General features: G+C 47.1%; 1 protein-coding gene across 9 annotated transcripts in view; it reads right to left on the bottom strand.

The window, feature by feature from the left end:
• Window positions 1–17,418, bottom strand: part of LOC104365892 (6-phosphofructo-2-kinase/fructose-2,6-bisphosphatase 4) — a 70,261-nt gene extending 52,843 nt beyond the window's left edge. For 3 of the 9 annotated variants that reach the window (XR_006165937.1, XR_006165936.1, XM_042799324.1), the window contains exon 1: window positions 1,315–1,482. Coding sequence is in view for 4 of the 9 variants with exons in the window: in XM_042799324.1 (XP_042655258.1) it covers window positions 1,315–1,426 (112 nt within the window). In the remaining 5 variants the exon portion in view is untranslated. Of the gene's footprint in view, window positions 1–1,314; window positions 1,484–6,085; window positions 6,129–6,982; window positions 7,043–10,937; window positions 10,957–17,015; window positions 17,131–17,345 lie in introns of those variants that run through there. The other 6 variants (XM_042799328.1, XM_042799327.1, XM_032984145.2 and 3 more) reach the window with 6 other exon arrangements.
• Between the last annotated feature and the right edge of the window lie 232 nt (window positions 17,419–17,650).

The raw sequence follows: 17,650 nt of genomic DNA, 5'->3' as shown, positions 1-17,650 counted from the left end.
AACAAGACTCTGTATGTCACCAGATTACCTGTGACCAATACGCAATTTTGTTCTTGTGGGATTTTCTTTTGTAGACCATTGTCTGTGTCAAAACTGTAACAAACATTATTTTGTTTGGAAAAAGAGATGCCACATTAAGGCCAAAACGAAGCATTCTCCTTAGCGTGTTTACAAAAGCAATTATATACACTTTCTGACCTTCTTCCTATTTCAGCATTCATCTCCTCTTAACACCTACTATTTTTCAGATGCTGGAGCAATTCAGTTCACACAGAAACACGCGCCTGCTTGCCTAGCAGAAACCAAGAAAGCTTGAGCTTTTTTTTCAGCGAGGGCTGGACCAAAGCAAGACCAGAGCTGAGAGGCAGCAGCCCATGGACGCCTGCCATAGCAGCAGAGCCCTCAGCTCTTTTTGTCAGCACAGCCTCTTTGCATGACAAATAAAAACAATTCCACACAACAAAGCCCCTTTTGTCCGCAAAACTGCCGTGTACTGAACCTCAGTTATTTAAGTAAGGGGGGGGGGGGGGGGGGGGGGGGGTGGGGGGAGAAAAATAAAAAAAAAAACGCGAGGCAAAGTTTGTTAATAAACTATGGTTTACAAACGCCACAGCCAAGGTCTTTTGAGGGTGATGACTTGGTTGGCTGCACCTCAAAATAAGGAAAGCCATTAACTCATACAACAGATGGCCTGATACAGCATTGGCCTTAAAAGAAAAAAAAATACAGTGACATTTTTAGGCCTTTCCAAGAAGAATATACTGAATAGAAAGGCTGCTTGAAACCAGAGTGCTTTAAAAAAAAAAAAAAAAAAGCCATCAAGAAAAGCAACTAGGGAAGATATTCTTCCCAGACAAGCTCCGTTGCCTGCCGTTGGGCCCAGACCCAGCAGCTTCGGGGTTTTCTGCCCTCCCGGCGTTTCAGCCGATCCTTCACGGGGGACCGCGACCGCCTCACCCAGCAGAGCCACCGCCCCCGGCTCGCCAGCCTCGGCCCGGCGGAACCATGAAACGCGCCCAGGCAAAGGGCTGGGGCTCCGGAGGGGGACGGTAACGGCGGGGGTGGGGGGCGACACACGGGGCGCCCTCCCGGCTCCAGCCCCTCACGGCGCTTCCCTCGCTCCCCGCTGAGGCCGATTCGCCGCCGCGCGGGGCTGCGCGGGGCCCGGCGCACCCGCTGCGGCCCAACCGAGGAGGAGGAGGAGCAGCAGCGGCGGCGGCGGCCGCCCCGGGGGTCCCGCTGACAGCTGCCGCCCGACGGAGCCCCGACAGCGCGGCCCGGGCAGCCCCGCCGCCCCCCCGCCGCCTCGCTCACCGCCGCGCTGGGCGCTGTGCCCCGCCGGCAGCCCGTTGTCGTAGGGCTCCCAGGTCTTCTGCAGCGGGTTCTGCGTGAGCTCCCGCGCCGGCGACGCCGCCGCCGCCGCCATCCTCGCCCGCCTCCCGGCTCCCACTGCAGCGGCGGCGGCGGCGGCGGGCGGGGCCGAGCGCGGGAAGCAGCCGCAGCCCCGCGGCCGCCCTGAGGGGAGCGGCGGCCCCGCCCCGCCCTCGGGGGCGAGCCCGGCCCGGCCGCAGGCCCGGGGGGGGGCAGCGGGCTGGCGGGCTCGGGGCGCGCCGCGCAGTTGCGGGTCTGTCTGTTTTGTTGTTTGGGGTTTTTTTTCTCTCCGCCGCGGCTCTTCCCACCGCCCCGAGCGGCGCAGCCACGGCGGCGGGGGGGCAGGGGCGGCAGGCGGGGCCCGGCCTGCGGGCGAGGGGCAGGAGGGCGCGGGCAGGCGGCCGATGGCGTTTGCGGCAGGCGGAGCAGCGCACCTGCGGCCAACCCCGCGCTGCCGCGGAACGGCCTTTTATAAAGCCCTAAAAATCGCCCGCCCAGGGAGCAGGCAGGGTGTTCGAAGAAGTCGCGCACCGAATGACACATTTTTCCAGTTAAACTCTTCGGGCCTGCGGGCTAAGTTAACATCGATGCAGAAAGCCATAAACAAACAGTAGGGGTTTAACATCTTGTTTAGCTACCAAAAAACAAACCTGTTCACAAATTACACTGAAAAGATGCTGCGCTGCAGTAAGAGCACAGGTGTGGCTAAACACAACATCCATCCAGCTGTCGCGTTTCCACCTCACTTACCAGCTTTGCAACTAAAAGAGTTACTTCAGCGGGCTGAGCAAAGCCCTAAAAAAGTTAAGTATTTCACTATCACATACATTTCTATCTACATATTTTAGAGAAGACAAATGCAACACCCTACAAATACGGTAGTGAGGTGCAATGTGCATTTTCATTATTCACTCTCAGGTACTCAGGATGGCCTAAAGACAAATGAAGGTCAGTATATTATACATATATTTTTATACACACACACAGACACAAGTCAGACTGAGCATCCAAGGATCATTTTTAGTGTTTCTATTCCATTACAAACTAAAACATAGCTTTCTAAACAACAGAAAATCAGTTCTTGGAGACATTTGGGGAGACACCCTCTGGAGAGTTAGCACTGTTTTTCCAAAACCACGTTTACTTGACCTATTCTATAGTTCTTTTCAAAGTTTATTTCATTCTCTTCAAGACTTACTACAGCTTTCAACTGTAGGCACCTGCACTATATTTTTGCCCGAGCGTTTTTTTCATTATTTTGTTTTGAGTTGGGAGCTGAAGCAAGGAGCATTATAGGAGTTACATTACAAGGGTCAGAAAACTAGGAGCAGAGAGAGGGAGGTTCTGAACACTTAAAAGCTGCTCGGTTTCTTCTATTAAGCATGTATTTACTTCCAACAGTTGCCAAAAGAATTGCGAGCAGGAACAGCTTAACCAGTATTCCAGGTTCATCCTGGAAAGCTGTCTCCTGTGCGCACACAGAATTTTGCAGTGAACAGATGGCTGACTTCAGGGTAGAGTACCTGCCTCGCCCTGGTCACAGTGAGGCATGGGCCACCAGGATGCTCCAGCCTTCTTAACATCACCTCCAGGAAAGCCTGGCAAGTCCTCAACGGGCGTAGTATTAACAGGAATACCAACTTATGAAGTACACTTCTCAGGCTTGCTTTACATACATTACATGGAAAATGCATTAAATTCTTCCAGTCTCTATAAACAGAATTTGTACCTCCTTTCTGCAAATCCACACAGTGCACGAGAACTGAAACTCCACTCACAGACCTGCCTTGCAGCTGAAAACACTGACCTGATGTCATTCATACAAGTATAGCTTTTTTCAGAGGTCTGCAGGGTGAACTGACACATTTCTAAGTCTTGGCCCCCAAGCAGAAGGCACACCACCAGTGAACTCTCTTCTTGCCCAGGCAGATTTAACCAGTGGCACCTGCACAAAACTGAAGGGTTGGTCCAGGTGTTTGTAATGACATTAGAGGTGTGCATGGACACCTGGCTAGCTTTTGTTTTTGTCAGGTAAAGATTTCAGCTTGATTGATAACAAACTTATGTTATTATGCTGTTGAGCAAACTTATTTAAGGCTTAGCTGGTGGGTTTGGTGGTTTTGGTTTTTTTTTTTTTTTTTTTTTTTTTTTTTTTAAATAACCTCAGTACAGTAATGGGCTATTTGAGGACACAGAGAAAGCAAATACATAAATCTCATGCCACTCCTGAGGTCTCATTTCAAAGCAGGGTTTTCAAGGGCACTACATTCAATTAATAGAAAAAAGGACAGAACAAATAAACATTGATCATTAGATTCCCAATAAACGATAGCGATCACCTTCTGCACAATCACATTGTCATCAACCCCTGTCCTAATACAAAGGCTTGAGAAACAGGGCTGGTTCCTGCAGGTGAAGTGCTGGAGGCTCGGGCTTTGTTTGCTACAGGGAAACCACAAATAAGCCTTTACCCCTTCGAAGGCTTTTACACAAAGCTGCTGCTCTCAGGGCCACGCTAAGCTGAAGGCTTACCTGAAAAAGCACCTCCGCAGAGGCAAAACATGGAGGGGAAAAGCAGTCTTGGCAAATGAACTGCTGCACAGAAACAGAACATGAATGAGCCAAGTAACAGAGTTACACTTGTTCTCTTCAAACGTCTGATTGACAAGACAGGAAGCTCTTATGGTTTAATGCATACAGCAAGTGGTAATTATTTCTGAGACAGGGAGAAATAAAAGGAGGAGGTTGAACCAAGGTTTCTGCTTGATCATAGAGAAACCCTACTTTGTATCTGTAAATAAGCTGTATCATATGGTAACCATATAATACAAGTTCCATAATATCTGCAAGTCACTTTCATAGATGTCATTTCCCTCGTATAGATACCACTCTATAGTCTGACAGCCTATAAAACTTCCATAAACCACCCAACATCTCTGCCTCCTGTCTTCCCACCACCACTCCAGCAGCACCAGCTCGCTGCTCAGCGTAAGGAAAGATGACTTCCCACTCGTCCAGCTGCCCACGCCCCGGCCACAGCTGATGCAGCTCACCAAAACCTGGCTCACAAACCCTTCATGCAGCGCAGAGACCTCTGTAAAGTGACTGCAGGGTGCACGGGCACAGCCAGGGCCCACAGCGCGTGGTTTGCACAACCCGAGTGGCTGCACAGGAGCCCCCCACGCCGACCAAGCACACGAGACGTTTCCACGCCGCGCTTACAGCCCTGACCAGGCTGCGGCAACGTCCTCTCCCTGCTCTCGCAGCAAAGCCCGAAGCGGCTTTTTGGGGGAAGTTCCTGAAACACAGAGCACAACTCTCGAGATAAAAAGCTGCTAAAGTACAAGCTTGCCATTCTCCGTTTTTTGGGGGGTTTTTTGTGTTTTTTTTTTTTTTTTGTTGTTTACCGCGCGCCGCCCTCGGCTGGGCGGCAGCGCGCCCGCCAGGCGGCGCCCCAGCACCGTCCGCGGGCGCGCAGGCCGCAGGCGCCCCCTGGCGGCCGGGCCGGCGGCAGCCTTAGGCGCCGCGCGGGGGCGGTTGGTTAAGCCGGGCCCAGCCGGAGCCGCTGCGACCCGTGCCCGCGCCCGGGCGGCTCCCCCGGGGAGGCCGAGTCCCCCGCAGCGGGAGTCGCGCTGCAGAGGCTCTGCCAGCGGGCCCCGAAGCCCCACAGGAGGCTCGAGTTAAAATACTAGCTTTTAAGCGCCCAAGGTATCGCCAGAGGTTACAGAAAGCTACGGGGAACAAAAATCTATCTACTAATCCTGAGTTATTTTCTCAACAAAACAAAAACATAAATTGGGGGGGGGAAGCGTGGAAGTCCATGCTCAAAACTAAATATCCCCATTTCTTTCTAGATATTAACCACCAAAAAATTATATTTCATCATTAACCTAATACTTCAATTTCTCTAAAGCAGCTCTCTTTCCACAATGTCATGAGGTAACTTTTTTTATCCCCGCATTATCAGCTATTTACTTGCCACTTTGAGAAAACCAATAGTATGTGACCTCTACACAGCCAACAGGCAATACATGGCTGGCAAAAACCTGAACCCAGGTGCTCTCTATTGTGACTGGCAGATCACTGGTCAAGCTAGAAGTAACAAACAGGAATTAGTTTAAATGACCCCATCCTAAATTAGCTATCTGCATTATCTTCTAGAAGTAACAAACAGGAATTAGTTTAAATGACCCCATCCTAAATTAGGTATCTGCATTTTCTACACAGTGCAATGGTGAGAGGAGGAAAGATGAATTAGAGTCCTTATTCCCCCTTTAAGAAGGTACATAGAGGGGGCTGTGTGCCCCCCAGCTCACAACTACTCTAAAAGCGTTCAGCCGCATAGCACACCACCAGCTTAGTTTCAGTACAGTTTAAGGAGGCACAGGGGAACACAGAATTTGAAGAGATCATTATGTATGAGTGTTATTTGAGAGATACAGACATGCACCAGCACAGTCTTCAGCCACACGCATACCTTACACACCCAGCTTCGACATCCAGCCAACGCTCCCAGATTCCACGTGGACTAGACGGCCCTGACCAGCTAACTGGCAGCCTGCTGCACTGCATCACAGTATTTGGATAAAGCATACAGGATAATTCCTATTGAACTTGACTGATTTTCTCTTTTAACCAAAAAAAAAAAAAAAAAAAAACAAAAACCCAAAACCCACACAAACAAAAAACCAACAAAATAAAATGTCAAGTATACCTTCAGCAGGCTCGTGGCAGTCCTTCATTGGCCAAAATCTATGCAGCTGGAAGCATCACCAGAGGACAGCCAGCAACTGCTATCTAATATACCAGGTTGTTACAACACTGCGAGCCAATTAGAAGAGGTGGTGACCAAACACACAACTATGCTTTACCCTTCTCGCTCGCAAGGAACGACACTCCAACATTTCAAAACTGGATTTCAGGTGAAATGTGAGAGATTTCTCCCTGGTACACCTTATAGGCTGTAGTGCTGATTTTTTTGTTTTGGCCAAGCATTTGTTACGGTGCTCTTACATGGTGAAAAGCTGCTGCTTATGGGTAATGACAGCATCCAAACTTGCAATTGGACCAAGTTTCCACTATAGCAACCAAAACTACTGTGGAACAGATGGGACACTTGGCCTATTCTACTGCATCCCTCGTTACATGAGCACCTCTGCAGAGGACAGCCTGTTCCCTCCCCCAGGTAATTCCCATATTCCCGAAGTAGAGATCAAGCCTGGCAAGTTTTTCCTCACTGTGGAAGAAGAGACTTTAACAAGCTACCTAAAACACACGGTCATCTGCTAGGTATGCTCTCACTAACTCAACTTTGCTCTTCAATTGCCAAGGAAACAGCACTAGCAACCAAAAAGGTGGCTCTCTTCCTCCCAAGCTGTTCTGAGCTCCTGGATGATGACAAAGACGATGCCTTGGGAACAGTCATCCTGCAGAAGAGATCCCTCATGAGTTAAAAAACTTCTCACACAGCTTCCCACAGAGAATAAGGTATGTTCCTTCCCACAAAGAGTTTAGCAAGCACAGTGAGCAATCGAGGAAGAGAGATTATATTATTAGAGCAACTAGATTATTATTTTGCTATATTAGCAAAATGACATACATCAATTCATACCTTCTCAGTTCAGTTTCTCAGGACTTTTTGTTATGCCAGCTTCCTAAATGGAGACTTCCCACCTCCTCAGGACTGCCTATGGTGTTCTCCTCAACCAAGAGTACCATCCTTTTTGTTTTCCCAGTCTAATATCCCAGGAGTCAAGCCAACAAAAATGACAAATAGCCCACTAAGTCCCCAAAAATTTCAAGCATCCCACATGACAAGTTCAGCAGGTTCCCCATACCATCTTCGCACGTCCCTCCATTTAAGAATTGATTCCAAACCAACTGAAATCACGAGGACCAGGCCTTGTGATACAGGCCTAGCTCTTACTCCATTTCTTCTGAGCGACAAACAAGTTTATTGCTGGCACCATCCACTCTATATCCTATTTTCCATCACTGCCTAAAGGGAAAAAGTTCTAGTTGTCTTGAAGGAGACTGCTACCTCAAAGACAAGCAAAGCTATTAAGGATTCAGAGCTAAAAAAGAATCTGCCCTCAGCAATACACACCTTTAGAAGTTACTTTATAAGAGTTCATTTTACTATTAGACATCCTGGCTACAGATCAATCTACCAAAGAGGTTCAGAAAAGAACACATACATAATCACTCTTTGTATGAGAATGAGCTACTACTGAGAACAAGAAACCTCTTCAGTGCTAATTGGGCAAATAGGTTTAAACAACACCCAAGCTTCTACATAAAGCTGTACAAATACAGATCCTAGGGAGATTCCCTAAGCTGAAACAAAATAATATTCCTTATCACAGATAAGGAAAATAACTCATCTAAACACAAGATGTTGGTATAAAGTAAATCAGTGAGAAAACAAGTTTCCATCTATTCTAACAATCATCAACACATCCGACACAGGAGAAGATCTGACCAGGCTCAGGCACTCGGGAACCTCATACCACGCTTCTGTGGCTGGAAAAGGGCTAATTCCCACACTAATTTGCATTCATTATATTTTTTTCATCATCCACTGAAACATTGTGACAGCTATTCATCATGCATGCAAAACAATGGTGTATCCCTTACAGCAATGTTTATGTGTGGCTTGATTCCAGCACAGTTATGTGTTTTCAAATCCAAGATGACCTAATGATGAGGAATCAAACAGTAGCTATACAAGGGGGTTTACTGTAAGAATTGTACCAATAAAGTCTTGAATAGTTTCCTACAGAACCCATGTGTTGTACTGTATGCATATAAAACCTATCAGAAAATCTAAGATTACTTGGGGAAATACAGGTTATCAGCAGAACATCATCTCACCAACACGTGGCCTGCATGAGAATCCCAGAGAACACATTGAGATCCATATACACAGTGCTATCAACAAATAAAAAGATACACCTTGCTATACTATCACTGTTCCTTTATCTTCATGTAAACCATTCTTGAAAGCACAGCCATTCAGAAGAAATAATCGCTCTATTTAAGACATTGGAGAAACCAAACATCTGGAGATAAAACCTATCAATAAGATATCACTGGTCTCATGCAAAGAAGTTTCCTGTGTTAAGCCTAACATGATGCATAGATTAAAGGCTGGTCTGTATTAACTCTATTCTTTAAATCTGAAGGATAATTCACTAAGTCTTTACACCTCCATCCCAAGCAGCCACCTCCCACCTTCACTTCTGAGAGAACATGGACATTATTTCCTTGAAAAATAGGCCAGATCCTCAAGTGGTACTTCCAAGTACTGCTTAAAACTATTTCCATCGTCACGACATTAAGCAACGTTTTAAATCTTCCTGTTATGGTGTGACATAAAGGAAAGACGGCATCCAGTATTCATGTTTTCTGAGTGCAACCCAGTGTTAAAGAACCCCTTTGTAGCTTACTGTATACCAAAGACTTCAAACTATTTACGTGAGGGGGTGTGTGCTTCCAAGAAGTGCAGAAAGAGGACATTAAAATACATGGCATTTTGCACAAATTGCCCATTTACATTCATGGGTCTAGAGGGAAACTGAAAACACCGAGTGTCCAAGACGGTAAGTCTATGGAGTACAGTCGTTCCTACACATTGTTCTGTTAGTATCCCATGATGTTGCTACAGCAACAGCACGTACAGCCTCGCACAACCTCTGGAGGGCTGGTAGGGGCACCCTGATACGCTCTCCTCTTCCTTGGAAGTGGGATACAGCAGCAAGTCTGCTTAGCCACCGCTGGATCAGTTACGTGGAATCCGTGATACAACTCAGGAGAACCAAGGCTTGATAAATTTGTAATATTTGAGAGAGAATGAAAAGCAAAAACATACTTGCATCCACTAGGATGTTTCTCTCAGTGCCTCTTGAACCTGCATAAAAGCAATCTCTACTAAGCAGTCTGAAAGTGTATCTATCACCTTAAAACTCTCTATTCCTTTCCAGTCACATAAGTATATTAGGAAAACCTTCCCAATTCCAGTTTGCTGTTATAAGTAAGAGAATAATTAAAAGGAGCACAAGGAAATTATTAGGAATTTTAAATAAAACAGACAATCCTTCTCCAGGCTGAAAGGGTTATGAATTATGCTCACTTACAGCTAGTTCTATATTAGATATTTTAACATCTATGATGTATACTCGTCCTTTGTCCTTTCATTCAGCCAGGATGCCATGAATCCCACTTATTATAACAGCTAGATCTGGGCTGCTAAATATAAAAACCAGCAAAACAAGGGTAGCTGCCTTCTCAGAGTGGAACTAAAATACTTAATGCTATCTTTAAAACCAAGAGCTATCAACTGACTTCAGAAATAGAATTTCTCAGGACAGCCACTTTAAAGACAAACATCCGTAAAACCTTATTACATGCATTAGGAAAGTAGTCTGATGAGCTAGAAGAGGAGAAATATATTGACAATAAAGTACACAGAATTCACATGTGATCCAAATGCATAAAGTAAAAAGAATTTAAAAAAAAAAATCATGAAGGCTTTCAGACAAAGCTACCTATCAGGTGGCAGTGTTTTAAAAGACAAGAGAGAAAAAGAACTTAAGAAGCACCATCTGGGAATTGCTGCTTGAAATACTGAATGACTGCTGATGGAGAAATCCAAAAAAAAAAAAGGCGAGGAGGAAGACAGCCGCTGGACTGGGTGACAAACCGTCAGGGGTATAGAGTGCATCTGTGAGTCATCAGCACAGAATAGAAGTTGAAGCCGTGTGAACACGTGAAATAGGGCATGGGGAGACAAGAGCAAGACAAGGTCAAATTGTGGGAGGAGGAGGAAGAAACGCTGGATGGGGAGTGGGGAATAAAGGAAAACAAGATGTTAGAAGCAGTAGTGACTATGAAGAGAGGACATGGAAAACAAGAACAAAACAGGGGTCTTCAAACATTTCAGTGACATAACTAACATGTAAATACACAGAAGCACCCAAAATGGACTCAGAACAGGGGGGGCTGAGGTAGAGGTTGCACCACCTCACGTTGTAAGAGGGAGTAGACTTGGCTGAGAGCTACAGCAAACGAAAAAAAGGGGGGACAAGAGTTAAAGGTCCAACAGAGTACAGCATTCCAGCATACATTACCGTATAGGATAGGTCACTAGGGAAGAAGCCCATGGCAACAGAAGCAAGAGCAGACAAGGTAACGGGGCAGTGAGTGGGCCCCAAGTCCTCTACACGCACCTGCAGTCACACTCGGTTTTATGCGTGTCCCGTGGTCAACAGAGACAGGAAAGCAGGTTTTCAAAAGTACAGAATAAATCCATCTGAAAAGCCAGCATGGAAAACTGGCACAAGGAGAAAAAAACCTCACTGCGCATGTGAAATATTCTTAAGCTTTATAAAAAAAGGAGCGTGTTCATCCAAATAAAAATACAAGCAAACTAGAGCAAAGTTTCTCAGAAGCTGCTGAAGGAGAGAATTTATAATAAAAGTAAAATTTAGATTAATTTGGCAAACTGCAAGGCTGCCACATAATCTAAAACTTATCACTGAAAAAAAAAAAATACAGATGAGACATACGGAGATCCAAATTGCTGGTGAATCTCAGTCTTCATAGCCTCCAGGGCAGATTTTTCATCTTCTGTGCATGTTGCAAGTACAGCTAGATGGCTTATCAGCTTCCTGAGACTAACAGGATCAATATGTAGATGAAGCAGCTTAATAAGGATAATAAAATTACAACAGCCAAAATAATCCAATTTATGGAGTGCAGACAGGCTAAACAACACAAATGCTACAAATAAAAGCTCTTGCAAGGGGAAACACTTGCCGAGTGAGAGTCGCCAGCATAATATTAGCAAAGAAACCTTCAATATTTTTTTTAAAAAAAAAAGCCCTGAATTCTCTTTAGATTCCAAAAAAATAACTTCATTTCAGCACAAGTCTCCCTAAAGAAAATAAATTACAAAAATTATTTACGTGTGTAGAAGGCCATACTCCCTCAGATACAGGATATGTGAGAGCTTCTGGCACCAGAACGGATAAATACACATTCAAAAGTTTAAATTAAAAGCAAAACATATAAAGGACATGAAGATGGAAAAACAAACAAACAAACAAAAAAAAAAAAAACCAAAAAAATAATCAAAAGCAAATAAGCACACCAACCCTTGCACTTGCCCACTCCAGTGAAACACCAGCTGTCCAGGCTTGCTGGCTCCAGCCACCAGCACGGTGGGTCGACCTGTGTCCTCCTTGGCTCTCCCCCTCACCACCAAGGACATCTGAAGTCATTGACCGATTTAAACCTTATTTGACACAAGACAAAGGTCTCAAAAACATTAGTCTCTGACATTTTAGTGAAAACTGGCTACCAAGAGAGAAGAGCTGCCCTGCCAATGCTCCCACTACACAATGTGCTTTGACCTGTCCCGTCAGACACGAGTTTGACACCAGATGAATCCAAGTCCTTGGAGCTGAGGAAAAAAACAATTGCAACCCTGAGACATAAATACACAGGAGACATCTCTTCCAGAAGATCTTGAATTTTAAGTTCCTATATTCTGATCCCCAAACAGAACATTTCTCAGAGAAAAAAAAAAAGGTAGCTAGATCTATCCTCTATCACAAGTAATGACTTCAGCTGTGTCAGGAGTACTCGTTTCCTCCACAGCAAGGGCTGCCTTGCTGCCTTTTTTTCCCCTCTCCTCCTTTGCCCCATCAGTCTGCCTCTCACAAGCCATCTGAAATTTTTTAATTGCAAGAGGTCACGAACCCCTGAAATCTCCCTATTGTTTTGGGGAAACCAGTTCCACACTGGTAATGGAAAAACTACAAAGGGCTTCTATTTTTTTCTTCTTTTAACGCAGAAGGTAAATGTTGCAGATCTTCATGCTTAAGAACATCCATAGGGTTCCCATGAACAACAAACGCTGCTTGTTATTAACTGACAACACCAATTAGACTTCCAGGGACATATGATCATAAAACAAAACTTAAAAGGAAGAAAAAGCCAGCCTTAAATCCAAATACTGTTGTGGCAGCGGTAATTGTCAGAAGCATCTTCAGATGCATTAAAGCAACTCATGGTGGTGTGCTCCTTGATTAGTTTATGTCAAAAGGGGTGTGTGTAGTCATATGGAAGCTTTTAACTATAAATAAATCACTGCAAATATTTTGTCCCTTACATCCTCTGATTTAAACTACCCACTGGCAAACTGCATGGAATCCAGTCCTGGGGATTTCTTGCTGCTTAAGGAAACCTTCCCATTTATGCACCTAAAACATACGCAGGATCAAATCGAGCCTCTGCAGCCTCGGTGCAGATAACCCAGCTAACAAAGTATGTTACTGTCTGCAGATGGAGAGATCATTCACATGTGAATCCATTTCAAAAGATGCAACAACACATGGCTTTTCCGAGCAAGGCAGAAATAGCACCTCTAAACCACTTCTAGGTATCACTTTAGCGACACGTACCAAGCCCACACCAGAGCTGCAGCTGGCAGGGCTGCGCTGTAACTCTAGTTTAGAAGAGAACGGCTGCCCGGGAGCCCGGATCGTGCAGCTCTCCCGGCAGCCCAGCGAGTCCCCATGCCAAGGCACAACACGTCCGGAGCCAGCTCCTCCGCCATGGCACAAAGACTGGGCACTGTGCAGAAAGAGAAAATTCACATTCGGAAAAATAATTATTTGGGAACAAGTTAGGTAGTCAACTTCAGAGTGAAAAGGGGAAATAAGTAAGAACCTGAGCCCCATTCTGATTTACCCTTTCCTACCTTTTTCTACTTGTGCATGGCTTGTAAAGAAGATAACAACGTACCGAATCATCTGGAAACTAATGCCACACAGTCATTTCAGATATCTAAGTAGGCAGTAGTGCTGAAATTACACTAACACATACAAATTTAAATCTGCAACATGCACGTTATTTCCACAAGGGCACTCATGACAAAACCATCCTATTTTATTAATAAAACATTACAAAACATCCCTTTAATCCATCACATGGATAGAAGTCAGTTGCAATTAGGAGAGACTCATTGTTTGCATTCAGGACCTACCATGGCAGCTACGCACTTAAAGACTTCAGGATTAATTCTGGTGCGTTGCTTCGGGCCCTTAAATGTCACAGACACCAGCATCCCGAAGAGCCCCCCGCCCACCAGCTTCTCAAATGAGAGGTGAGGTGGTTTGACATAATCAAAACACAGTCGCAAAGGCACTTACCACTTCACTGTTCATAGAATGGTTTGGGCTGGAAGGGATTTTAAAGATCATCTAGTCTCACCCCCCTGCCATGGGCAGGGCCCCCTTCCCCCAGCCCAGGGTGCTCCCAGCTCCGTCCAACCTGGCCTGGAACCCTTCCAGGGAGGGGGCAGCCACCCCTGCTCTGGGCACCCTGGGCCAGCGCCTCACCCCCCGCACAGGGAAGTGTTACCACAGCACAGGTAAGTTTACACATTTTACGCAAAAACATCAGTATTTTTTCCTCTTTGCACAGACACCATTTCACAGGCCCACCACATTACAGTGGTTTTACTTACACACTGCACACAGCACCACCTGACAGCTACCAGGTCAGCACTTTACCCTGTAATACGTTAAGTACATCTGGAGATTAATATTCATAATTAGCATGCAATTACAATATTTAGGGCCAGGTTTTGGCAGGCACCCAAGAACGAGCCTGGTTATCAGCCAGTCTGGCCCCATGGGGTATCTTGTCAGAGTTAGCCAGGCCAGTGCTCCCCCTGAAACCGCCCCTCTGCACAACTGAAGCACACCTGAAATAAATCCACAACCTCTGAAAAAAAAGCCACGTGAAGCAGCACGGGACTCTTTCCCATATCCTCACAACGAGGACCTGATAAAAACTGAGTAAAACCAGGAATCAACTTAAATTACTTAATTTTAGCCATTGGAGAGCCCAGCTAGACAGACCAGTGAGTTTGGAGTTCATTATTCTCTTTTATTCCCTTACGCAATTTAATCACTTAACCTCTTAAACCCTCAGAGCCCTCAAGTCAAGTGCTATGTCTGCAACAAAAGGTTAACAGACTAATTATTTAAAATGGGAAAAAAAGACTTCTGGGAAAACCAGAGCAGACTCAAGGAACCTAGCACTTCTCAGACCAATGGCTGGTGCTTCCTCAGTTATATTTTGAAAATTTTTACCCTTTCTACTACTTCACCTTGTGACCCTTCCCAAGGACCTGCCCCACCCAGCGTGTGAGGACACAAGCTTACATTATATTCATTAAACTAAAACAAAAAATACACAAAAAAAAACACACCAAAAAAACCACCATACAGAGCGAGAAGGTGAGAGTATTCTACCAAGTCACTTCCTTCAGAAGAAAGCTGAAATGTTCCCCAAATGCATGATGTTTTCCAGCATTTGAAGTCTAATGTTTATGTTAATCTCAAAGAAAAAAAATCTGTGGACATTACATGCAGAGCCCCAAGGAAACCATGCAACCTCCTCAGGGAGCAAATTAGAACACATCCATAGTGCTTTATCAGCAATTAAGCATCATCCACCAGTTGGATTTACCAAATCTCTTACTCATACGAGCAGAAGGAACACTGACGCAATCAAATTGAGAAAAATACTGGTGTAACCAGGCTGATTTTTCAAAATTAGATGGATGATACATAAAAAAAATGAAGTGCTAAAAGCCCTTAATTCAACAACATCCTACTACTGGTAAGGGTTAGAAATATAACTTAGTACTTTCTCATAACAAAATGTTCTGTTTCAAAGCAGGCCCTTCCTTCAAATGACCTCAAAAAAGTTCTGAAACAAAATCCTTCCCGAAACACTCTCAGCTTTGGGCCCTCGTCCTGCATAACTATCCCTACACGAATGCTATCATTAGATGATGCGCCGATTTAAAAGGACCAGCACCTTATGTAAATGGATGTTATTGCTTTTAATTGCAGCCATAATTATGGGAGTGCCTTGCAACTGAGTAAGGCCACATTGAGCAAACTTACTGGAAACTTCGCAAACTGCTCCGCAACACATTGGACGAGCACCAGGAGTCCCACAACCGGTATTTATTCAGTCCCATCTTCAGCTCTCTGCAGAGCTCTAAAAAAATCAGTTGACCCTGTGTGGGATTACTCCGAGTTGTGCTTGGTTTAACATGCTTTTGCCTCATATTAACTAGTTTCTCTTTGACAGTTATCAATATAAAAGGTTTAAGTCGGAATTAATGTTTTTAAAGACTGAAAAATCTTGAGAGTCTTCAAGTTTCTTCAACTTTTTTTTTTTTTTTTTTCCCCTCCTCCCCACACTCCGAAGAGCCACGTGAGCACAACGGGACCTGCTACAGAGTCAGCGCTGAGCGAGAGCAGTATGCGTTTCAGCAGCTCCCCTGGCACAGCCGACAAATCGCCGCTCTTTGAAGACACTGGCGCAAGCACGGCGGGAACGACCCGAGGAGCAGTGAAGGGTTTTCAGTCCAGCCACGGGTAAGCGGTGGCCCATCACAGCCGAATCGGGGTCCTCCCCTCAGTGCCGGTGGTTTGGAAACCACCCACTTTACTGAAACCCATTTCTATGCCCCGAGCTGGAGTCGGGCACAGACAAAGTCGGCAGCTGCCTACTCTAACGCTGGCAAGAAGCGAAGCGATGGCTGTAAACAACAGCAATGCTCTGAGTCACCGGGCAGGAGTCACAGCCACTCTACACCCAGTGACACCCAATTTTCTACAGCACCAGGCAGCTCAGGGTGCCGGGCCAAGGCTCCCCGGTCCTGTTAACAGACCCGCGTCCAACACCGCTCAGCTTCTGCCTCCATCTCCGCTTCCCCGTCCTGCCCCACGCCTGCAAGGGAGCCCAGGAAGGTGCCAGGTTTATCTTCCAGCCTGCGGAATACAGTTTTCCTGGAAAGGGGGAAAAAACACCCAAACGTATCCAAGACTGAGCCCGCGTTCAGAAGTTTTGGCACACTTGCGTCACAGCTGTCATCCTGCATTACACAAAGCGCCTAACGAACACGCCAGACCCCTCAATCCTCAGGGAGAGGCAGCCCTTTCCAAGGAAGGCTCCAACGAGCCAGCAGCAAAATCTCACGGGGCAAGATAAAAAAGATGCAGATTACGTGTTTTTATGGTGTTGCCATAGGGAGGAAGAACTAACCGGTTGGATCAGCGTTTGCCAAAACACTGATTTTCCAGCCTTCCTCGGCCAATGGAAAGCATCACTGCTTGGAGGAGCGCAACGTAAACACACCTTCCTACGGACAGTGTAAAAAAAAAAAAAAAAAAAAAAAAAAAATCCCTCACAGCCAAACAATTTCCAAAAATAACTCGGAGAGCGAGCAGCCACTGCGATGCCACGGTTCCCTCCTTCCACGCCACATCGCCCAAACCTGCCCCTGCCTGGGGCTGCTCCCCGCAGAAGCCGCGATTCCCACCTCCCACGCCGCCCTGACTCCCCGGTGGAGCTGGAAGGGCAAATCCAGCCCAGGGTGTCCCAGACGACACGCCCTTCCCCCCCCCCCCCCTCGAGCCTTGCCCCGGACACGCGTGGGGCTCCCCCTTGGGCACCCCCCGCTTGGCAGCCACGGGCGGGAAGGGGGGAAGCGGCCGAGCAGCCCCGCTGCGGGCGGGGGAGGCCGCGGGAGGGCCCGGGGCCGGGGCTCCTACCTCGGCAGCGCCGGCCCTGCGGGCAGCCGCGGCGGCGGCCCCACATCTGCGGCTCGGCCTCGGCTCCGGCGGAGAACGGCTCGGCCCGGCCCGGCCCGGCGCTGCGCGGCCGCGGGGAGCCCGCGGGGACCCGCTCGGCGGAGGCGGCCGCTCCTGGCCGCGGCACCCCGCGGAGCTGCCCCCGCGGGTGTGCGCGCCCCGCGTGGGGCGGGGCGGAGCGGAGCGGAGGAGACCGGCCCCGGGCGGGCAGCCCCCGCCCCGCCCGGCAGCGCCGCTCCCTCCCCTCCGGGCCCACGGCGGCGGGCGCGGACGCGCGGGGAACCCGCTCACCTCTGCGCGGCCGGAGCCCCGCGCCGCCGGGACGCCCGCCCTGCCCTCGGCACCGCCGCTGCGAGCGAGTGCCTGGCGCTCTGGCCGCTCGTTCAACTTGCTACTCGCGGTTTAAGGCTTTTTAAAGTGAGCCAATTTAAAAAAAAAAAAAAAAAAAAAAACAAACTCAAAAAATTTAACAGAGCAAGGTGGAGCGACTGTAGCCATTTTGCAGACCTGGGTGTACGTGCAGCCAGCCTGGTGGGAGATAGGAATCGACACTCTCTAGAGAAAAGGGCGGTTTATCAGCAGCCAGCGTTTAGCCA

The sequence above is a fragment of the Tyto alba genome, unplaced genomic scaffold (genome assembly GCF_018691265.1).
Source record: "Tyto alba isolate M040663 unplaced genomic scaffold, T.alba_DEE_v4.0 Super-Scaffold_3, whole genome shotgun sequence".
Lineage (NCBI taxonomy): Eukaryota > Metazoa > Chordata > Aves > Strigiformes > Tytonidae > Tyto > Tyto alba.
Note: the sequence above shows the minus strand (reverse complement) of the source record. Positions and strands in the feature narration are given on the sequence as shown.